General features: G+C 36.3%; 1 protein-coding gene across 7 annotated transcripts in view; it reads left to right on the plus strand.

The window, feature by feature from the left end:
• HACE1 (HECT domain and ankyrin repeat containing E3 ubiquitin protein ligase 1) overlaps positions 1–23,834 on the plus strand; it is a 58,674-nt gene that overhangs the window by 6,364 nt on the left and 28,476 nt on the right. For 5 of the 7 annotated variants that reach the window (XM_087774862.1, XM_087774866.1, XM_087774858.1 and 2 more), the window contains 9 exons: positions 1,540–1,644; positions 3,023–3,098; positions 3,389–3,520; positions 4,698–4,780; positions 7,207–7,303; positions 9,790–9,891; positions 12,365–12,471; positions 16,267–16,513; positions 22,575–22,912. In XM_087774862.1, the coding sequence (XP_087630988.1) occupies positions 1,540–1,644; positions 3,023–3,098; positions 3,389–3,520; positions 4,698–4,780; positions 7,207–7,303; positions 9,790–9,891; positions 12,365–12,471; positions 16,267–16,513; positions 22,575–22,912 (1,287 nt within the window). Of the gene's footprint in view, positions 1–32; positions 202–1,539; positions 1,645–3,022; positions 3,099–3,388; positions 3,521–4,697; positions 4,781–7,206; positions 7,304–9,789; positions 9,892–12,364; positions 12,472–16,266; positions 16,514–22,574; positions 22,913–23,834 lie in introns of all 7 variants that reach the window. The other 2 variants (XM_087774864.1, XM_087774860.1) reach the window with 2 other exon arrangements.

Raw genomic sequence — 23,834 nt, forward strand, 5'->3', positions numbered from 1 at the left:
CCTGTATAACTGAGTTACTCTTGCTTTTATAGATTTAGAGAAACATGGTCTGCAGGTGCTGCTTGTTTTTTGAAGTATTCTAAAACAGTGGGAAGCACTTGGATGTTCATTGGGAAGCAGCTGTTCCAAAGTACTTCATGTGACCATAACTGAAGGGGATATAACTTGACCGCTCACTTCTAATAAATTTTTGTATCCCGGGTAAAGGACTTAAGTGCAAATTTCAAATCCATGACCTAGATTATTTATTATTTATGTAGCTCATCAGTGGGGCTAAATCTATATTGCAAGAAACAGCCAGATTAACATAACCTTGATAGAAATGAACCAGGTAGTTTTTGAAACGGCCTTTCAGGAAACTAAACTTTAAACTAATGAATGGATGTTCTATATTTGGGTCCCATTTTAAATATCTTGAAAGTTTTTACATTTAAACTGTTAAAAAAAAGTAAAAATAAAAGAAATAGTAGTATTGCATATAACTAACAAGTGTTTGGGCACAATAAAGGTAGACGTTCCAGCTTTCTAAGCAGACTGTTTTAGAAATATCTGTTTCCCAAACATTCCGTCTCAGAATTACATGCTGCTTATATAAAATTTACATAAGAAAGTACTTAAAGAAAAAATGCAAGCAAATTTTTTAGCACGCATCTTAAAAGTATCTTTGAAAAGATATATTTATTGATCATAAAACCCAAGAGATTGTGTTACGCTTAATTTCTGGATTCTCTTTTATCTTGGCTAGTTGTTGTGTCATTAAGAGGTTGTTGAGATGCTGTTTTTGCAACTTACTGTACCGCTGGTCTTCAGTTTCTTTGGGTTGTTGTGTAGCAGTTCTGTCATTGGGGAGACTAGTAAAAATGGATAAGCTGGTCGTGACAGATAGAAAAGTGCTATGTCTTTATCCTCCCAATCAGCTCTTCCTCTTGAAGAGTTGAGGAGTAAGATAAACATATAATGCAAAGTTTGTGTTCTTGGTGACATTGATTATCCCGAAGAGCTGCTATATTATGAAAAGTAAAAGGGAGTTACAGATTCAAAACAAATATCAAAAATATTTGTATGAGTTTTAGAATTTTTCTGATATTTAAACTTTTAAACATAATTTCCAGACACTGAAGCGTAACAAAAAAAATGATATTGGAATTGTTATTTAAGGGAAAATTCAGTCCTGTGAATACATTAAAGATGAGGCAGGTGAGAGGAAATAGTAAACAAAACATTTTACATTTTATATTTTAAACAATTGGGAGTCTTAAAGATTCACTGTTGGGTTTTAAAGTCAGTAAAATCACATAGAAGGCTAGCACCTAATTATTAGTACAAGTTATGATCAGTCAGTTCACACTGCATTTAAGTGTCTTTCCTTTAGCTATGTGTAACTTGAACTATGAGGGTGCAAAAATGGTTTTGTGTTAAGATTTTTCTACTGAATGTAATCTGTATACATACATAGTATTGCTGTTGTCTTTATGTCAGTATAGATTTGGTTTGTAAATATCCTCGTTACAGTTTTTCCCTTCCTTACTTTGTTCTTAGCTGTGGATCAGTTGAATGCCTTGTTCTGTTATTAAAAAAAGGAGCAAATCCAAACTATCAGGACATTTCAGGATGCACACCTCTCCATTTAGCAGCAAGGAATGGGTAAGAAAAAAGTTTTTAAAACTCTTAAAAAGATTTTGTGCATAATGCACTTGAACTGACATGTTCTGTAATATCTTTTCATAGTTCAAACAAAATACTTTGGTTTTCACTTTTGAAAATAGGGGTGGCACACTTATAGAGAACGTGGAGGTTAAGATCTGTACTTTGAATATTCAGAAAATAATTTTATATAAATAGGAAGTTAAGTCTGAAGTGCCAGTTTCAGTGCCAGTCATTTTTAGTGTTTTCTGTTAAGCAGGAGCTTAATGATTATTAAAACAGTGATTGAACAAGGGATGCATTCACCTTCCAGGTAGCTGAGTAAGAAAAGATTTCGAAGAGGACACTGGAGGGTTTGGAAGGGTTCAGATATTTCAGATTTTTCTCAGATAGTGTCTCCAAGGAAATTTTTACTGCAAGGAAAGGAATACAAAGTTTGCTTGCACAGTATTGGGGGCGGGGTGGGGGGAACCAAAACAGTGAGCAAGCACCTTTTTAAGATCTTTTAAGATCATCTTTTTTCTTGAATTGTACTATGTGGAAACACACAGCTGATAATGGTAATGTTGTCTTTTTCTTTTTAGAGCATGTATGTGTTACAGTAACTGAATTGTATCACAGCTCATACTTCAAATGAGGAGGAGGTAGTGTTTAGTGGCTTTTAGGTATGTGGGAGGAGTATTTGTAGGAGAAGGGAGACAGAAGCAGCCAAGTGGTACATGATGAAATGCAGAAATACAGACAGGAGACAGTTATGTGGAAAGGAAGCATGAGAAAGGTGTGAGAGGTACCAAATAAAAAGGAAAAGTAAGAATAAACTCTTAAGGGTAAAGCACTTAGAGCGTTAGAGAGTGTTAAAAGACTAAACAAAACATGAAGTAGGAAAAACACCCCTACTTTCATTAAGGCAGTTATTGTACTTGCCAAAGATTTACATAGTGTTACCATGGGTGTCTCATTAAATAATGATTTAGTGGTGTACTGTAAATGTGTTCACTGAAGTGTACGGACTATGATGAGCTCCATGAATTTCCATTAGCTGAACTCTAGCTTCTTGTCTTGAGAGCATAGTTCATGCTGAGCTAAAGCTGTTAGGGTGGTGGTGAAGTACTTCTACACTTTCCACAAAAACATGCAGCTACACAAGTATGTTTTTAGCCCTGTGCTGTCATACGCTACACTTGCACTGTATGAGTCTCTGGTGCTACTGATGATCACTTCTCTTTTTCACATGCTCACTGCCATAATCCTTAGAAACTAAAACTACCTGCTATGGTTTGTGCAATGATGAATTAGAGTGAGTGGAGCTCTTAGAAGATACTTGGTCTTTGTAAATTATTTTCCCTGGCTGCATTTTAATGTATTCTTTTGTTTATAGCCAGAAGAAATGTATGAGCAAGCTGCTGGAATATAGTGCAGATGTCAACATTTGTAATAATGAAGGCTTGACTGCAGTAAGTGCTATTTATTCTCATGGTGCTCTTAAAAAAAAAAAAAAAAAAAGAAGAAATTGAAGATTGTCATTTCTTAAGCTTCTGCTGTCTTACATGTAAATAAACAAAACTGCTCCGTGTCCAGTGCCCTTAAGAATCAAAAGATGTGATCAAAGTACTTAAGCATATGATAGTATTGTTCAAAGGTTCTCTTTGCAAAAATGTTGACAATAGTACAGTCAGATTTAAAGTCATATTTATGAAATAAATATTATTGCTAAAGGAAACGTGTGTCATCATTTTGTACTTAGATTCATTGGTTGGCTGTTAATGGACGAACAGAATTGCTTCATGATCTTGTTCAGCACGTCAGTAATGTAGATGTTGAAGATGCAATGGGACAGACAGCCCTTCATGTAGCTTGTCAAAATGGACACAAGACAGTAAGTTTCTAAATTTTCTTAACACATTGGATTCGTGAAGAATTGGGTAAAGCCTTAGTGTTCTTGTGTTTGCGGGTTTTTTCTATAAACTTCAGGCTAGACATGCACATGATAATGGTTAGAAATGTGAAGAACTCTACTGTTTGTCTTGACTGCATACACTTCCATGGGAACAACTGATTTATTCTTGTGGAGATGATTGATCTCAGTGTTTATGGGAGTTTAAGTGACTTACTGTATACTATTTAGCTGTTCTGTAGTACTACTATCGCCTTGTTGATTGCAGGTTTTGATGTAAAGTTAAACATTTTCAAATGTTCTTCCTTACTTTTTAGAATTTATTTGATTCATAATTGTACCAGCTATTACGTGCTTTTGAAATCTGAAATGATCTTAATTTACTGTGAATAAAAAACAAACACGGAATTGGGTCAGTTAGATGTTTAACATTAGAAGTAAACAAGTTCACATAGACTCTTCTTTTATTGATCTGTGTGAATGTTTTTTAGACCTGGCCTTACATTAGGGCTGACTACTTACTCTCAGAGTACAGGTCTGGATGCTTTACTTGAACTGCATTACAGCCACATAGAGTAGTGATCTTGAATTCTACAGATTGTCTCCAGGACTATTTACTGTTCAAAAAAAGTTATCTTTCTACCCAGATCCTTTCTGTTGTCGTTGTCAGAGCTCAACTTTGGAAGACCAAATCCTGAGAAACTGTTACCTATAGATTTATCTGCTTTATGTGACTGGAATATAGCAAAAGTTGTTTGAGAATCTGCTCAGTGTTTTCATATTTTAGAATTTGCTTACTTATTTCTTCTATTCTAGTGTGTGTTTAAAATTTCAGTTTGTGATAAGGCTGTTTATGGCTGTCACTAACTTGAGGTTTACTTCTCTAAAAAGTGTAATTTTCCTTTTTCAATGGCTTGTAGTTCCAAGGGTCTTTGGGATTAGCTGAAGTTCAATAAAAGGCATTGTTATTAAAATGGAAAGTTCAAAGGAAGCTTTATGAGCTCTGACAGCCATGATTTTTCATATAGTGTTTAGGACTTTCGGTTTTGAGATTCATTATTGAAAATTAAATCCTTCAGTGTAATCCTACTAAATAGTTGCAAGCCAATAGACTTTTCTGTTGCTCTTTTTCTAATGCTGTTATTTTCTTCTGTTCTAGACGGTGCAGTGTTTGCTAGACAGTGGTGCAGATATAAATAGGCCAAATGTGTCAGGGGCAACTCCACTCTATTTTGCTTGCAGGTGTGTATTCTTCACTTTTAGCCCAGCATTCAAAAGTTAAATTTATTTCTCCCTCCTTCTGCAATAACAATGATTAGAAAGCACAAAATTTAGGAAACATAAAAGCTGACTGGTATTTAATCTTGCTCCATGTTTGAATGTAGTTTGGTGACTCATCTAAATACTTATCTTAGTACTGCAGGCTTATATACCTCTTTCTAACAGCCATGTTAAACACATAGCCGTGCATGTTCTAGCCTGAGTCATAAATCAATGACTGCTAAACTTTTTTCTGAAAAAAATGAGATCTGCCACCTTAGATTATTTTGAATAAAGTAAAAATGCAACCTTCTATAAGGCAAGTTTGACTATTCTTTAATGTACATTATGGTATTACAGTGTACATGAAATGTGCATGTATGTCTTAAAGTTACAATGTTGAATTGAAATTATATTGTTGCTTTGATCAGTTCTGCTTTCTTCACAGTTTAGTTTTATTTCAAAACTAATCACATATGATAAATAATCTTTTGTTTTAATTGGAGCATTTCTGCTATTTGGTAGAAAGTTTACAATTTTATAATCCCTATGTTTTGGTTACAGGTTAAATAGTTCACCTATGATTAAATGTTAATATAAACAAAAGGAGAAATGGACTGACCTGGTGGCCTGCCAAGAGTTATCTTGTGGGAGCCCTGGTCTCTGGAGCTAGTGTATGCTGACTTCTTGGTAGTTGAGAAGAAGGGAAGTGGAGAATAAATAGCTGCTAGCTAATTGAATGCCTTGGTCCTTGATTTAGGGACTGGTTTTGGCATCTGCTTTAGAAGAAGTAAGCAACTTCCTTCAGCTTGGAGGTTTTCCATGAGAAGGGAATGTGTTGCAGGTGCAGTGGTGATGTTCTTTTAGAAATTAACAATTGGAGCAGCTGGCAGAGTAGAATGAACCAGGTGCCTAGCAGAAGTCAATGTCTCCTTGTTAGAAGTGCCAGTTGGTGGTTCTGCCACCCGGGAAGAAAGGTTATAGGTCCCCGATGACAGGGAGAGCAGGATGTGGTAGCAGTGGCTGGTGATGGCTGGAGAAAGGGTATTGGTGCTCAAAGGCTGACTGAAACCCCTGTTTTTTCAAGGTGTTTGGTTGTGCACTTAGTCTAGAGAATTACAGTAAGGAGGTGCTTCAAGTAGGCTTAGCTCCTTCCTGAGATCTGGTAGCTGACTCTCTTTGCATTGGGGCGAAGTCCAGCATGTTAGTTAACCTATTGGTTTCCTGGGCTGGAAGGACATGAATAAGGAGAACTCAGCTGGGAACTATTGAGAGACCAGCGAAGCTACCTCTTGCCCTTCAGCTGTTGATTGTCACTTTTCCTCTACCTTTCCTGAACTGTTAGTGCAGGCAGCCTTGGTGTGTTCCAGGACAGCAAATACTCATAAATGTTTGTGTAAAGGGCTCACCGCAAACTAGCTTGCGAGCTAAAACTTCGTTGAAAAACTTGTATCTGTAACCTTAATTGCTGTGTTTTTTGCATCAGTCTTTCATTTCACCCTTTAGATACTTCTGTATTACATTTGTCAGTATATGCACTAAATATCGGTGAAGGCAACAGTCAACTAGTCTTTCAGTGTGTTTTTAATGAAGTCAATATTTAATCACTGGTACCCAATTTCTCATTTTCTTCAGAGAAGGGGTTTTGGAAAGTCTATACTCTAGGTGTTGAGGGATATAAATAATCTTTGGTCTTATTTTTTCTAGGCAGTGATGGCCTGTTGGAATAGTTGTTTGTGAAATTCTCGACTCAAGGAAGCATAAGTGTCCTATAGAACCTATAAATAGATGAGTGAGACTGTGAAATAGACTCTGAATGGAAAAGTAAAACTCTTTGCATTTAAAGGCTAGGCAAAACATTCACGTGTATTGACTAAAAGAAATTAGAGCCAAGAGTGATGTATTGAACTCTTGTGCGAAAAAGGATGTTTTATCAATTAAAAAAACTTATTAATGTTTTACTGATGGTTAAAGCACAATTAAATTATTTTTTTTCTCCAAATCTGGTAGGAGTAAGCAAAGAACTCAGTGAAGAAAACTTTGTGAAGTGAATTAGGGTGTGAATTGAGAAGGAGCTTTCCCGTCCCGTCCCGTTCCCCCCCCCAGAAATGCAGCTTATATTTATGAGGCCAGGCTAAGATGAATCATTTCTGAATGATGAGGGTGACTCTGGCTTGATAAATGGCCCATACCTAACTTTGCACTGTGCTTCTGCAGTGGCCTTGAAAGGTAGTAGAAGAATATAGGTGGCATTATCTTCCATCATGTGTTTCTGCTTAGTTTCATGTCATAACTAATTGTTTTCTCCTAGCTTACATTGGTTTTGTTTGTTAGATGCAATAAAGTCAGATTTATCACTCAGAGCATAAATGCTGTATTAACTCTCTTTCTTCTCTTCTTTTGAGTAGCCATGGTCAGAGAGACACTGCACAAATTCTTTTGATGAGAGGAGCCAAATATTTACCAGACAAAAATGGTATTACTCCGCTGGATCTCTGTGTACAGGTATTGAGTTAGCAATGCTTTTTTTCTGTGAACTTCTATCACTTATTACAGTGCCACTTGATCAGTGTTATCTTTTATTTTTAAGGCCTATGAAAGATGCTAGTCCTTTGGCCAAACAGAAATGCAAAAATAATTTTTTTGCAATTAAAATGATCCCACATGCAAGTTCCAATTTGTACTTTTTGCAAAAGTCTTTAACATATTTAAAGACTTTGCAAGATTGGAGCTCATGAGAAACGAAGAATTTGCAGAACTCCATTTGACTAGAAAATTTGGGAAAACTTGGTATAATGGTAATAGACTCTGTTTAGGTGCTTGACTGTTAACAAGTAAGAGGTAAAGGCATGCAGAAAGGAGTGATTTTTTTTATCTTAACTAATAGATTTTCTTTTCTCTTGAAGAGATTGCTAATAAAAACAAACAAAACTTATATGGTGCTGACTCTGTTACTTTTCAAAGGTATTGCAAATACTATATCTGAATGAGGAATGAAAGTCTTAAGCATTTGCAACTACTGTGCAAAATGCACTCTTTCTTGTTGGATACCAAATATTGTTTGTACTGCTTGCTAGGGTGTCTTTTCTTGATTTGTGAACACTTACATATTTTTCTGTAGGATCAGTTTAAGGTCAGTGTGTAAATAACACATAATGAATGAATGGAAGCTTTTTAACCTTTGGTAGTAATCAGCAGACTAGAAAACTCCGAACTGGAGGCTAAAAAAAAAATCACTGCACTTAATGGACATCACCTTACCTTGCTGCATGTCATTAGTTTAGCAGGATAAAGTTAAAATGTTCAAATCTTTTGCTGTACTAGCAGATAATTTTAATCTCAAGTTATTTAATTTCTGAAGATTCCTCATGTGCCTAAGACCTGCAGTTGCAGTAGCTGTGTGTATGTGGTAGAGACTGCTGTCTCCAGTACCCATGGGATATTTTTAGAATGTTTAACTCTGAAAAATTTATTTCATAGACAATCTGTGGAAGGTCTTGATCAAGTTAGGTTACTTACAGCATTTCTTTTTGCATATAAGAAATCCTAATATGTCCTCAGCTCTGGTTGCTCAGAAGTGCCAGATCACTACACTGTCTCACTACTGACTCAACTGTGAAGGTCAGAATTGGATTTCTTTTTTTTCTTTATTATGGCAAAATGACTTACAATTACCATAAAACCACATGAAGTCTAATCAGTTTTGAGGCTTTCTGCAGCCACAGACCTGTAAGACAGTATACCAGTGTGTACTTAATGGCACTGTTCTTAGTTTTTATCATTAGTGTTTCGAATGTCTGCTTCAGTCACCAGTTTTACAATCCCTAGGGCAGCACTTTATACATCAAAATTCTGTCAACTTTTTTTAGGTGTGAGTAGTGACACCTAGTGTTTGCTGTTTTGTAGTGATGATCTTATTGTGTTCGAGATCATCTAGTTTACAAGTTCATGATACCAAATAAAAAAGGAGAAAACAAAATATTTTCTTTCCTTTTACATCAAGGGTTTTATTTGTTGCTTACAGGTTTGCTTTTTCAGAGTAGATACATGTTTGTAGAAGACTGAAATTATAGATTCATATACTTGTTGCCAGCATGGCATTACCTTGATTTTGAAGAGCTGACTTCCATTAATGCTTGCGGATTCTGGGTGGTCTTAATTTTAATACTTAATTTCTTGGCACCAGGAACAATTTAATGAATCTGTTATCACTGAAGCGAGTTATAAACTGTTATGCAAAGTGAAGGAGCCTCTGGAGTTGCAGCATTTAATACACTACGTAGTCATCTTTCCAGTGTAGAATTTGATGTGTATTCAGGTGTTAGGTGCCTGCTTAAAAATGCAACAGTGTAAAATAAGAGTTGATAGAAATAAATGACAAATTCTAGTTCTGTTCTTCCCAAAAAACATTTTTCTTGAAAGGTTGTGAAGTTAGTCTGAGCTGTTGATCTAAGGCACAAGTGGAATCATACTTGTGTATTGATTTTAAAGTTAAATAACCCTTTCATGGGTTTATCCTATTTCTTCCTTTAGCAAGTCAGATTTGTGCCTTATGAACCTTTAGGAAAATATTTGTTTTGAAGGATTAGATTCCGGATGTAATTGGACATGTGTCATCCATCAGCAATGGGAAGAGAAGCTGAATATTGCACTGTTTTTAATCTCTGGTAAATTGTTAGGTGAAGTGTTGTTCAAATGCAACTTTGGCTTTCTAAGTAGGAAAGTGTTTCAAAAAACAGAAGAAAGGGAGCAGATATATGTGAGCTGATATACTGAAACAATTTGATTCCGTCTTCTCCCGAAAGTTTTGTGATATCTAACTTTGGTATGTTATTGAATTTCAGTTTATTTTAGGATTAGATTTCTGCATTCTGCATTTAAAAAAAAAAATAAATTTGTGATCCTCAGTAGGTTTTAATGCCTGTAATAGTATAAACACCAATTCTAATGTTTCTTTTAATTAAAATGGTTTTTGAACTATTGCTTTCCAGGGTGGTTATGGAGAGACTTGTGAAGTCTTAATACAATACCATCCTCGACTTTTCCAGACAATAATTCAAATGACGCAGAATGAAGATCTACGGGAAAACATGGTAATACAGTATTACATGTTTTATAATTACCAGTCTCTCTGTGTTGTGGAGGTCTGATTGCTTAATATGAGTGTCCTGATTAGAAGACACTAGAAGCAATTGACTGTCAGTGTCACAGTAGTTGACCACTATGTACTTTTCTTTCCCCCACGGAGAATGTACAGTCTTCACATAGTTTTAAACACAAGAATTTGGGATTAAATGTAGGATCTATTTTAATTTGGTGTTCTAACTTTGTGTATTTGGTAAAGTGATCTAGACAGTGTAAGAAGTGAAAGAGCAGGCTTGTTGCAAGCTTCAATACAAAGGTGCTGGTAGAGCATTCTATACATACAATTACTTTGTGTAATGGGGCCTTTTTTCCTTTATTTAGTGGCTATCTGAAGATATCAATTCTAGGATGTGTCTCGAGGCTTGAATCATCTAGAATGAACTTGAACATTTGGAGTATGAGCACTCATCTCTATGAAGTTGCCTTGTACAATTAGAGTGTAAAAGATTGCAGCCGCAATTTCATTTGGTTATTATTGCTGTAGATGAAACTACTCTATTCCTTTTTCAGTGGTTCTTCTATACCTTGTTTCTTTTATTATTGTAGGGTAGTGCAATCTAAAGCAAAGAAAAAGCAAGGGAAAGAATTTGTTTCTTGATTGTGTAGGGGGAAGAAAGCATGAAGTGATTTTTTTTTCTCCTTCCAAATCTAGCTAGTTGTGGGTTTTTAATATATTGGAAAAAAACTGCAAACAATTTCACAGACTGTAAATGTAAAAAAAAAAAAAAAAAAAAAAAAAAAAAAAAAGGATAGATTTAGTAAGGTATTGGCTGCCACTTCACTGAACTTGGTTTGATAGATTTTTGAAGTTTTTATTGTTCTCTGTAATCCCCTTACTACAAGACTGAGGATTTATTAGTCTATGTAGAAATAGTGTGTAAATTTCTGAGACAGGGTTGAGTTTTACAAAGTAAAATGACAGAGAGGTGAGAATTCTCAAAGTGTATGTTAGAAACATGGGGAGATGGTGTAGATGATTTCAGATAAAAGAGAAAGTTAAAGAACTAAAACCATGGAACAAAAAAGACTTTCTACAGAAAGGTAAATGGTAAGGCATATTATTGTCTGTTATAGAAGTGAAGACAGTAAGTGAGAAAAATGAATGTTTCGTCTGTCTGAGTAATGGTGGAAGTGTGTGCAAAAACAAGGTCTGAATGAGAAGGTATGCAAAATATATTAGATAATATGTGGTATAGTTATGCTTCATTGCCAAAATGGAAGCATATTTTAAGTGTGGTTTTCTATGGCCAAGTCTGAGCTGTTCTGCCCAAAGTCTTGGATAATGACCAGTTCATATTATTTGAAAGTGACGACATGAAGAGACTGGATGTATGTTAGAAGTCAGGACTCACGTTTTAAATGTTCTTGACAAACTGGAAAAATTACCAACTGCAGGGAGAAAGATACTGCCTTAGCCATTTGTAGCTAGAGATTCAACTGAACCTTGAGAAAAGCTTTCACGTAGTCAAGGACAGTGAAGTATTAGAAGAGATCAGTTAGTGAAGCTGCAGGGCTTCCAGAGTAGAAGACATCTGAAAACCAGGCAGGCAAATTGGGCAAACCAGTTTGGATCGCAGATACAAGTGCTCCTGCCTTGGGGCAGTGTTGGACTAGATGACCTTTATGAGATTCCTTTTCATTCCCCCTTTCTACAGGAGAAGGTGAGAAGGATTACTGAACTTTCTGAAAGTGAGAGAGAAGGGAGTAAATGAGGATACAATAGGAATGCATGAAGAGCAGTGCCACTGAAGAGTTAGTTTATCTGCAAAAAAAGTCTAGGCTAGAGAAAGGTGTAGAACAAAGGAGTTGAAGACAGGGCAGTGTCTGAGCATTTGCAACATCTAGTCTTTGTGAGCCAAGTGATGGTATTAGCAAGAAAAAGGACAATTTCGAGACGAGGGTAATCATAACAATTATTGATTAGCAGGGTATGACTTCTTATCCAAGGAAGGACATTCAGTATCTTGAGCAAAAATGAAGATAGTGAGAGCAAACTCTAGGATCCAAGGTTCGTTTACACTGTATCATAAACTGAGTAGTGAACTGGGGAGACAGGTAGATTATGAATTATGAAACTCAAAATATGCTCTTAGCTTTCAGAAGTTGAAAGTGTATCCCACTAATTTTTCAGATGAAAATAAATTGTTCTTATGAATTAATAATACATGCTTAAGCATTCAGCGTTCATAGCATTCTATAATATTATATATCCCGTAGTACATACGTTGACACTAGAACGTATACCTTTTCAGTAATCTTTGTAAATTATAATGAAACGTTAACCAAGGTTAGATTAGATGCTGGGCAATATAGATGCACATTAATATTGCATTATTAATGCTTGGGTGATAATGTTCTAAATTAAATGTTGATCTGATGCTCCATGACACTATGCAATTTCTTTTTGTTTTAATGTATCAGTTGCGGCAAGTTCTGGAACACTTGTCTCAGCAGGGCGAAAGCCAGTATCTTAAAATCCTAACAAGTCTTGCTGAAGTTGCTACAACAAATGGTCACAAACTGCTTAGGTAAGTGTGAGAGGATCATAAGTAGGTTAATAAGCTACCTGGTAGTTAGTGCCACTTAGTAGTTTTAATAATCTAAACTATCTGATGCTGGGCACATGCTGGAGTAGATGGATCTCAAATCTGATTTGGTATGACAGTGCCTGTTCAGATCACTGTCTTCACGAGGACTTCAGGAGAGGAAGTTGGTGTCCTTGTATAGCTGCTGGCGCCTAGAAGCTCGAGTTGCAGAGAACTGTATTTTTTGTTTGGTTAGTTTGGCTGTGTCAGCTCTAGAAAGGGAAGCTTTTTAGCCAGCTATCAATCGTTCCCTTTTTTCTTCTCTCCTTTTTTCCTCTCTTCCACATCTTTACTTTTCTGCATGCTTTCTTACTATGTTTGAGGAGAGCTTTGTTACTTCAGACACTTGTCTCATGTTTGCTGGCTCTGATTGCCTTCCATGGCTACTAATATATATGAGACCAAAAACTTCATCTAAGAGTGTGCTGTCTCAGCAGCGCAAGAAGCAGTTACTTGGGGAAACATAAAATAGGCAAGCATATTTTCCTAGTATGCTTTCCTAGTTTTTGTGGCATCTGCTTGAGGGAGTTTGTGCAAAACGCCTCATCTGTAATCTGTTGGAACACCAGTAACATTTTACTGTTTTGAAAAGCTAGCAGAATTTGCTCTAACCTTTTTTCTTTACTTGAAACTAAGAAAATCTTTAATGAAAGAGGTCAAGAGCCTGAAACCATCAGTGGAAGTTCCTTACTAACATGTTCTGGATGGCTTTTTGGAAGAGAGGTTTGAGTGTTCTGTAACTAGAGAGGCCTATCAGCACAGGTTGTAGAGGAATAAGAATTTGAATGCTTCTTTTCAACTGGGGCCAGAGTGTGAGAAGCCCATCAGTTAGATGGAGACTAAATAATATATTCTTAGTCCTAGGTGCTTTTTTTTTTTTTCTCCATCAGTCATGTTAAATTTAGATGGAGCTTGTAGATAGCAGGTCAGAACTAGACGATGCTAGGAAATTCATGGCACCATTAATCACAGTCTTGTTCTGATGGGTGTTTGCCTCGATGAATGAGCATAACAGACTTAAACCCCTCAAATGTTTGGGGTTAAAGTGCATAGGCATATTAATGACATTTTGTTTTTGAAGAACTTTAGCTGTTGCTGGGCTTCAGTGCGTAATCAGCTTAACTTGTAACATATTCCTTTTGTCTCTAGACTTCATCAGAGCCCATAGATCTTCCACAAATAAACTGTGAAAAGTGTAAAACCATTCTGCAGGAAAGTGTTTCAAACTTACTTGGTATGGGGACATTATCAAAAGTCATCGTAGCTGGATTAGATCATATGAGGCAGTATTTCAGTATCTTCAGAGATAAACTGATTTTGTGTTTAGATTTGATCTATTACTGTTATTGCTCCTCTGTACTGAGCAATGCTCCCTCAGTATGGCTGTAGAAACAGTATCTATGTGCCTCTACTGTCTCTGAATTTGAACCAGTATGTACTCCTGTACTGCTGCATGTGGGTTGACCAACAGAGACTGAAGACAAGTTGGAAACTTTGCATTGTGTTGGACACGTAGGCATTTCCAGAGATGCCTGTACTTGGGGTGTCCTGTGGACCCTTACGGGCCCACTTCTCTTTGGTACTTTGTAATGTGTCACAAGGGAAATGGAATTATTTTCTTCTTCTATTGCAAGATAGTTTCACAAAAACCGTGTCTCTCTTCTCTCCAATTCTGTTCCCTGTCAGAGGCTTCAATCTCTACTTCAGCTAAGTATTTATATCAGTTGCTTTATTATTTACATAACAAGGATTAAAGTAGTACTTGATGAATATAGACCCTATGAGCTTGGGCCTCTTTCCTCTCTTCCTCCTTCCAACAAATACTATGTAAAATGCACTCAGTACATGAAAACCTCCAATAATGATACTCTTGCATGGCTGAACTAGTATCATCACTGTTAGTGTCCTGGGTGCTAACTCCCAGCCCATTGCTGTTGGGTTTGTTTGTTGTTTAGTTCAAAGGTGTCTAAAGTTGTTTTTTGTAATGCTTCTAGCAGGTAGCCAGGAGTGCCACCAAGCTTCTGCCTGAGGACTTCTGCCTTGAATACCAGCAAGGAGCCAGTTCAGTTAGCATTACCTCCATCACGTATTCCCTTTTTCCAAGAAATAACTGTAGCGTGACATGATGTGGTCTTGCTGGTGCAAATTGGGCCTAGCTGAATCTTTACAAACATGCTAGTAAAAGCTTCAGTAAACTATTAAAAGCACTTTAAAATTTTCTTGTATATGTGGTCCTCTTGCTGGAGACCAGGAGATTTAAACTGAAATTTCACCAGGAAAACACTGCTGCTCAGGGATGATAAAACTCAATTTAAACAATTTTTTTTTAATACTTAAGTTAGCTTCTTGAGTTAGCTTCTTGTATACATAGATTCTTTTGGTATATAAGCAAAGATTTTACAAATGCTAATTTGTGGCTGTAACCAGACCTTCTGGTAATATACTTACAGACTGCTAGTCAGCGGATTTTCTTTACCTGGTTAAAAACTTAACATTCCTCCTGTTGACTGTTTACTCTTTGTGTTCCTTTCTTATCTCAATTTACTGAAAACTTCTCTGGTTAAAGTCTAGATTGTGACAAGAAAGTCCTACTTTGTGTATCAGTTCAGTAAAATTCCTAGTATGTGGCTTTTTAAAGTTAACACCTCACTGGCAGTCATTAACATGTAGTGCTGAAAACAAATAGGTCTTTTGCTTTTACCCATGCCATAGGGAGAGTGAGGTCATGATAAAGGTACTGTGATGCTATAACTAGCTATGTTTCAGATTTTTGAATTAACAGATTATTAATTGCATCAGAGGTTTAGAGCATCCTCTACGATGTCAGTTTTCTGGTGTATACTGATCTTATAGTTACATAGCATGCTTTTAAGTTGCAAGTACTTTAAGGATAGAATTGGATATGTCCTCACTTATGTAAGTGACTAGAGTTCAGTAGAAGTTTTAATTTCTTGCAGTTTTTGTTATGTGTTCAAGACAGAAATATTCTTACTACTTGGGGTTTAAGGAAAGAAAACCAAGCTGAATTTGGTGGAGAATGTTCTGCTTGTGCATGAACTCATGAATATCTCATTCTATACTGTATTGGTACAGAGTTCAGTGTTGGCCAGTACAGTTAAGAAGGCATAAAACTTTTAATATATTTATTAGATAAATGAATAACATAGTGGTGCTTTTGTGTAGTATCTGTTAGATGATGTTTCTCTTGAGGAGAAATAGTGGCATCTTTACTGTCCTGACCCCTTGTCTCATTGAGGTAGTTAATGGGCATTTAAGATAATAGCTAGGTGAGGATGGGCTGTAGCAGCGTATCTGATTAGACAGTATGCTTTTACCATTGGATGCTATCTTTTCTGGATTGAAAAACATTTTCATCTGGATATCCCAATTTGTTTCATACTTTGAGATCCTTACTGTAGTACGTTGAATTTCTTACCAGCGGTTCATAAGAAGTGTACATGTGCGTGAAAACAAATGAAATATTTTGCAAGATCTGGAATTTGCAGTTCTTATTTGTCTTCTAGTTAAAATTATGAGTACATGTTAGTAAAATTATAGTGCTTATATTTGACTTTTGGGGCTGGTGGAGGAAGTGAAAGTTAAAATTCACTAGGGTTTAAAGCCTAGGGTTTTTTTCAGCATGTGTGTCAGACCCTACCATTACATTGCTTTACTCCTTAATATACTAAATTGTTTCATCTAGGGAAAGAAACTTAAATATTCCATTTTTTCCCCCAGCTTGTCAAGTAATTATGAAGCTCAAATGAAGAGTCTCTTAAGGATCGTGAGGATATTTTGCCATGTCTTTCGCATTGGCCCATCCTCTCCAAGTAATGGAAATGACATGGGCTACAATGGAAATAAAACTCCAAGAAGTCAGGTGTTCAAGGTCAGAAAAGTATATGATGTTGTTAGGAAGATAGACGTTAAAGAGATGAATTTCACAAAGCATGCATTCATTAATCAGACATCTCATGAACAGGAAGTAAGTTTGGTTGATGTCCCTATCCCTTCTTAAGTTAAGCCTACCTCTTTCCTTCTCCTTAATTATTTTTTTTTCCCACTGGATTCATTTAACCACTGATGTACATCTCATGATTTCTGTTTATTTCTTATTTAATATATTGTTTATTAGATGTTGAAGGTTTAGTTACCCAGCTGATTTTGGGAAACTTTTGTTTTTATTTCTGTTATGTTATTTAAGACTGTAGTAATCTCAAAATGTGGTAATATCAATATAATAGATTAATTAATTAATTAATACATTAATTAGTGTAATTTCAAAATGATATTTGGAGATTCTTTGGGATTCTGATTCTTTGGGAGTTCTGATCATTCAGTTTTATCCAGCTTCACAAGATAAATGGAAATAATTGAATTCTTAATCTGTTCATTATTTTCACTGTGACCATGAAGTTTTTCCCAAGTTGTTCTTGAATTTTATTATTACATGCTTTGAAACATACAAACTACCCTCGCAAGGTTATTGATTTATAGCTGTTTTCAAACACTTGCTTTAGGTGCCTGCCATTTAGACGTTTAATTGCTGAAAGGTTGTTTTGTGTTTGTTTTTTTGTTGTTGTTGTTGTTTTTTTTTTAATACTTGTTGGTTGAGGAATCCCTCTGCAGAAAATCATAGCTCACCTTTCTGTAAAGCAGTCTTGGTTTCCTGCATGCCACTCAATCTGCATTGGGTATATAACTGACACACTATTCAGAGCACCTAATGAATAAGAACTGAAAGGTAGTCTCTTTTTTCACCCCCGTCTTCCTCCATACTCTTACATGGCATAGTTCATATCGCCAAATTTAGATGCCAATGATTACATGAGGATTTTCCTTAACCTTCGCATTTCTTCCAGTGTTGTGAAAATGATATTTTGAAATTACTGCATTTATTTGATGATATGTGTTCATCGTGTTACTTCTAATGACTTTTAAGACAGAGCTATATTGATAAAGTAATGAAAGATGATACTCTTAATTTCAGCTATATTTAGTTAAGTAGCTCAGTTTTTGTTTAAATTTCTTCTCTTGGAAAGAAGGAAAACATTAGACTATTTGAAAAACAAGCACAAGTGTTTGTTTTTCTGATAGCAAAATAGTTTTAATAACAAATTGATTTGTATAATGAATATAAAACTAGTGCTTGAGTATGAAAAATACCACGTGCAAAATGTAATGCATTGTACAGTATGCAATGTAATAATTGTCCTTTAGAGTTGTTCACTAAAATATATTGAGCTAGATTGGCCTATTGTGAGTTTAACCAGATTTCCATTTTCAAAAAACAGAGCCCTATCCACAAGAATAATTTTATTAAAGACTGTTTTCTAACAGTTTTAATGAAAATTGGTTTAAATATACCAGATTAAATAACAGGCAGGTGTAAAACATGCTTAGTACAGGAACTGTCTGCAGTGAGATATTCTGTTACCTTTCTGTGTAGATATTCTGCTACTGTTTTTCTTCAAGGTTTTAGGAATAGCTGACCTCGTCTCCTTGCATTTGGTGTTTGCTCATAGGAAAAAAGGAAAAAAAGGAAAAAAAATAATGAAGGTTTCATGTTTTTCAACTCCAGATCATTTCAGAACTCACTATAAAACAAACAAAAACATTCAATTGCAATTTGTGAAGGAAATTGTTTTTCAACAGAATCGTTTATCTGTGTGCCCAAACTACTTTGTATGATGAAAGAATTGTTTTCTCAATTTAGTATGGAATTAAGTCTTGTACAGTAGACTTAGATTACAAAACTGGCACGGTTGTCTCAGAAAATGTCAGTAATTCTTAATTGTGTAAAAACATTTGTTTTTTAATGAATGAGCAAAATATATACTACTGTTGCGTTAGCTGACAAAACAAAAAATCCAGGATGACTTTAAAATTATTATTGCTATTATTTTAAATTATTTATTTTAGAAGTGTTAAAACTGAGGCAGCCCTCGATTAGGGCCACTGTTGTCTCCGTGATATTTTTAAGGTTGATTTAAATTTCAAACTCAAAAATACAAAACAGCTGATGAGAACTTATTCTCATTTGGGAATGGGGCACACAAGTCTGGCAACACTAAATTAATCTTTGGTTGTGGTTAGATTAGCCTGTTCTTCCCTGAATTTACAGTAACTGGGTAGTGGGACATTAGACTTAGTGCTGGGTAAATAGGGTGACTTCCCGTTCTCTTATTCCTGCCTTGCCTTTCCTTTTTCTTTTTTGTCCTTTCCTTGAAAATGTAGTTGTGATGATCCCTTTCACCTTTTGGGAGAAGGGAAAAAAGCCCACTATATCTCTAGATTATTACAATGGTATGGAGGCTACTTGAAGACCTGGCAGTTCTCTGTCTTCATTGGTACCAGTACTTGCATGTGGGACATGCAGGTCAGTGACAAAGAACTCCTTTTCTGCTTTCTGTTTTATCTGAGTTTTCTTGAATATATGCCCTGTAACTGTTTAGTACAGACAGTTAAGGAAATCAGAGGTTGCTGCTCCAAAATGGGAGTAAAATCTGTATTTAAAAAGTCAATATGGAACTTAAAGATTTTAAATTTGAGATCCGTATTGAAAATTTTAGAGGAAAATAGCTTTAATTGGTAATTTGCTGCCGATCTTAAGATTCAGTTGTGGGGATAAATGTTGTAGATAATTTGAATTTTGACATAGGTTTCATGGGGAAAAGCAAGTATCTCAGTCTGCTGGTTCGTGTCCCATGTAAGGTCTTGAGTACTTTTCAGAGCACAAGAAGGTGATACAGGTCACCACCCACTTCTCTGAATGCTGCTTATTTGAGTGAGTGAAGACCTCTAGATATTGTCTTTCTTTACTATACAGGAAGCTTATCTGTTGTTCAATACTGTCTTCTTTCAAGAAGGGACCTATAAACTTTTATCTGGGGAGGACTGAGGGTAGGAGTGGCAGGAGTTCTGTCTTGTGTTACCCTTGTGGGATATGCAGAGGAACATTATCAGGCCTTATTGCATGGTATAAGGGATTGTTTCCTTTCCTTCTGAATGCACTCTTGTTAGGTCCAAATAGATCTGTACCCCATGACGTTTAAAGATGCACTTCATAACTCCTTTTAAAAAGCTGGTGCAAAACCATATTTTATCCAGTATAAGAAATGAAGAAAAACTTTCTTATGACTTTCTTAATGCTGTGTTAAGGTTTTCTGTAGTAGTATACTGATTGAACATATTTTGAAGAGTTGTCACTGTAATCTAGCTTGGAGGGAATTGAAAATGTAAGTGTATCTTGATCTGAGGCTACTGAGGAATGGTATTGCTTCACAAGGACAAGAAAATCACAGGGCCATCTTTGCTTTACTGAAGTTCCCTGTATGTAATTCATTACAGGCCTGGTCAATTCAGGCCTATCCAAATGCTTTAAAGTGGAAACACTAGCTAATTAAGACACACTCTTGTATTGATCTTGCAAGAAACAAAATAGTCATTGAATTTCAACACCCAATCTTGAAACAAGCTATTGCTAACTCAAATGAGATCATACCAGTGAGAAACGTTATGAATAGTAATTTTGACCAGGTTTACATTCATTACTTTTTCAGGTATTGCTCTTCCAATTGCTGTTCAGTATGATCGCATATTAGGGAAACTTGCTGCAAAATCTCCCTGTCTAGTTGATCAAAGCTGGGAAGCCCATAACATTTTCCCTCATTTCGGATACTATTCTTTTCTAGAATTGAATGGACTTCTCTGCTGTGATGCAGTCACTTCATGGATTAGTGATCTCCTGCTCCCTGTGTCTTAAAAGACTAATTATCTGTCACCTGGCAAAAGATTTTGCTCTACTGTCACAGTTTGAATATGGGTTTAATTTCTAGTGTCTCGCTTTCTAGATGGCTAAAGAGGAAGGCATTGCGTAGCTAAATCCCTGCATTTGAGAGATGAGGTGTGTAGCTGTAAAAGCTTGGTACTTGATCAGACTCAGATGTATAATTCCAAAGAAACTTTTCTGAAATGGGAGATATGAAAACGGAAGGTTGAGTGGAGGTGTGTGTTTAATATGCGGTTCATGGTAAGAATCGACTGAAGAATGCTGACTTGTAGTTTTGAAAAGATGTTGCTAATGGTTTGATTGAATATGTCCATGTTACACTTGAAAAGGTCTGATCATGGATGCTAACATGAAATGCTGACACCCATGGATATGGTGGTGGTAGGCAATATTTAGAGGAGTGCTTTACATCCTGAAGTTAGACGAGAAAAGGCGAAAATGAAATGTTGAATTTGCTATGCTTGACTACACTTTTGAATGAGTTTGTGATCAGAATCTGTGAAAAACTAGCTTTGGAAAAACAAATCAGTTGCAGGAGCTCTGAAAGGCATGCTAAGTCTGTGGGAAATAAAAGATAAAACACAAGATATCAGTGGAAAAATGGTGTCTGGCAAGCTAAGCGTTGAAAAGTTTGGGAGAAGAAAATGACATTTTAGTATTCTAGTAAATAACTGCCTAGTTTCTCATGAGTTACATGTTAAGAACACAGCTGCATTTTAATTCTTCCATATATTCAATGAATCCTATTTTTCCATTAGAAAGTTTTTCTGCATTATGTTTTGTGGTGAGGGACTGCCAGGTAGGTCTTGGAAAGAAGCTAACTTGATCCTGTATGCAGACATTTATGTAGAAAATGGTACCTACACTGGAGGTATTCAGATCACCGTCTAGAGAAATGCGTGGTCACTAGGAGTACAAGGATTAAGTGAGTACCATACAGTATGTTGAGCAAAGCCTACCAGTCTTAGAGGTCAGGCTGGCTTTCCCCAAACTTCTTATTGGGAAAAAATGGAAGCATAATGGTAATTTTTTTCATGGTAAATTTCAACAGATTTTTTTATACACAGCTTTTATGAGAAGTAATTTCTTGTGTATTGAGAGCATGTCACTATTAGGTGTACTGACAGTCCTCCAGATAGTGTACACTTCTGGTACAGTGTGCTGCAAATAGCTCTTAATCTTTAAAGGCAACTTTAGAGGATGAGAACATAATTTTTAGTATCTAAGTCTTTGAATGCTTTAATTGGTGAAAAGTGTAGATGCAACAGTAATATATGGAAAAAGGAGTTCATTTACAAGTTCACTCTTACTTTTGGAACGCTATGAAAGACTTGAGTCAGAATTGCCTGCCTGTAGGATACACACCCCTCTGCTCACTATACTGTGAAACATCCTCTTAAACAGCATGAAGGGACAGCACAGTCAGCCCTCATGTTTTTGTTTTTTTTTTTTTTAAATGCTTTTGGGAAAGCCACAGGTCTCTCAGCCCTTTCTCTCCTCTGTAGTAGGCCTGTACCTCAAACCAAATGTGTAATGATGGAATTGTACCAGGGTTCAGTTATATTGGTTTTAAGCTGGCGGTAGTGAATAAAGAGGGACTTTGTTAAAATAAAATTTTATAGCTTTAAAAATTGATACATGATTCTACTGATACTTGTTGCTGTTTCATAAAGCTAGGGATTAGTGACCCTTACTCTCAGACATCTGAGATACTACCAAAATGATCTGTATGAGTTCACACTATGCGTAAGGCACATCTTACTAGATATGTGCATGAGTCTGAATCTCAGTGGCATTTCTGGGGTTTGCTTCATCTGCCTGGTAGAAGGAGCTTCTTTGACCACGGTCTTAAAAAAGAGCTGACGTGCTTATTCTGGAAACGCAACGTGTGTATTACCATCTCTGTTTGACTGCAGCAGTCAGGCAGTAGTGTGCTGTGGAACAACCGTGAGGCCAAACTGTTAAATAGTTCAGTGTTTCACCCTTTCTAAATTATTTTATCTTTATTCCATCTGCCACTTGATTGTTTTTCTTCGAGATGAAATTTTCTCTTTGTGCTCTATGGCTACAAGTACAGAATTTTTTTTTTTTTTTTGAGTATTTAACTCTTATCTCTAATGTGACTTCTAAAGGATCATTTAAAGCTCTTAAATGTGCATGATATTTGTTTGCCTTAAGAGGATTATCACATAATTAATATTATCTAATGTCAACATATTCCTTTTTTGTCTGTTTTTGCGTGTGTTTATTGCAGCCGCTGGAACTGCTCTGGCATTCTCTAGATGAATGGCTCGTTCTTATAGCCACGGAGCTGATGAAAAACAAAAGGGACTCTGCCAACATTACTTCTATTTTACTGAAGCAAAAAGGACCAGATCACCAGGATGCTACTCCTACGCCTGCCTTTGCCGCTGCAGGAACCGAGGGTAGAAAAGAGCTATCCACTAATGCTGGCGAGTCAAAAGCATACGAGGTTGCTGAGAAGCAGGAAGCTTGTGCTGACTGCCAGGATGTTATCTCCATGACAGCAAACAGGCTAAGTGCTGTCATTCAAGCCTTTTATATGTGCTGCTCCTGTCAGATGCCTCAGGGGTAAGGAGGCGATCCTGTTTGTTACCGAAACTGTTACCATTTAAAAATCGTATATGCTTTCTTGGAAGAATGTTGGTGCTGACCAGATGATATTAGTGACAGTCAAGGGTATGCTTTTTAATGCTTTTGCTAGTTCAAATATTTTAATGCTTTTTTTCCAGCTTTAATGGCACCAGACAGCGCAGCAAACTTCAAATTTTCCATAGTGCTGCTACCTGTGAACATAACTGCATTGGGACAGATTTCGTATTGAATGTCTAATGGCTCTTTTTAATCATGTGGGATACTTGCAGGAAATGTAATTTTGGTCTCTTGAAACTTAGCTGTTTCTGCTGTTGGTTCTTAACGTGAAATTATCCCTAAATTTGAGCTATAAGCTCAGAAAAAAATGTGAATTATCTTTGTGTATGAAAATGATAGCTGGGACAAAACTTGTTTGGCTATATTGTAGAAGTTTATAACGAGGAGAGTTCAGTCTCAAAGTAACACTCACTTGGAATCCTGTCCTGGGTTGGCAAACATAGTTTTGTGTGGAACAGGCACTACAACTTAGGTAAATTTAATATCATCAGCGTCTGGTTTAAAAAGAAAAAAGTGTGTCCACTGTAACTGAGGTCTTAGTCTGTCCAAGATTGTTATGGATTATATTTGTGAATTTGCAAGGAAAGGATCGTTTGACCCTCTTGGGTGGAGGATTAGGCAAGTATAATGGTATTATGAGCTCCCTGAGGAATTGGGAAGTGAGGTTCCCACTATATGACATATCTTGGTTATTCCCAGCCACTGGAAGGGATTTTTCTTTCTCTGCCAAACCTAGTGGAATAAAAGCTTTCAAGTCGGCCGGTACTGTTTGTCTGGTGCACGCTCCTCTGTGGACACTCTGGAAGATAATCTGGGGATCAGCATGTTCCACAAGCACCTC

This window comes from Nipponia nippon, unplaced genomic scaffold (assembly GCF_047370975.1).
Source record: "Nipponia nippon isolate SJK-2023a ecotype South Korea unplaced genomic scaffold, ASM4737097v1 scaffold_4, whole genome shotgun sequence".
Classification (NCBI taxonomy): domain Eukaryota; kingdom Metazoa; phylum Chordata; class Aves; order Pelecaniformes; family Threskiornithidae; genus Nipponia; species Nipponia nippon.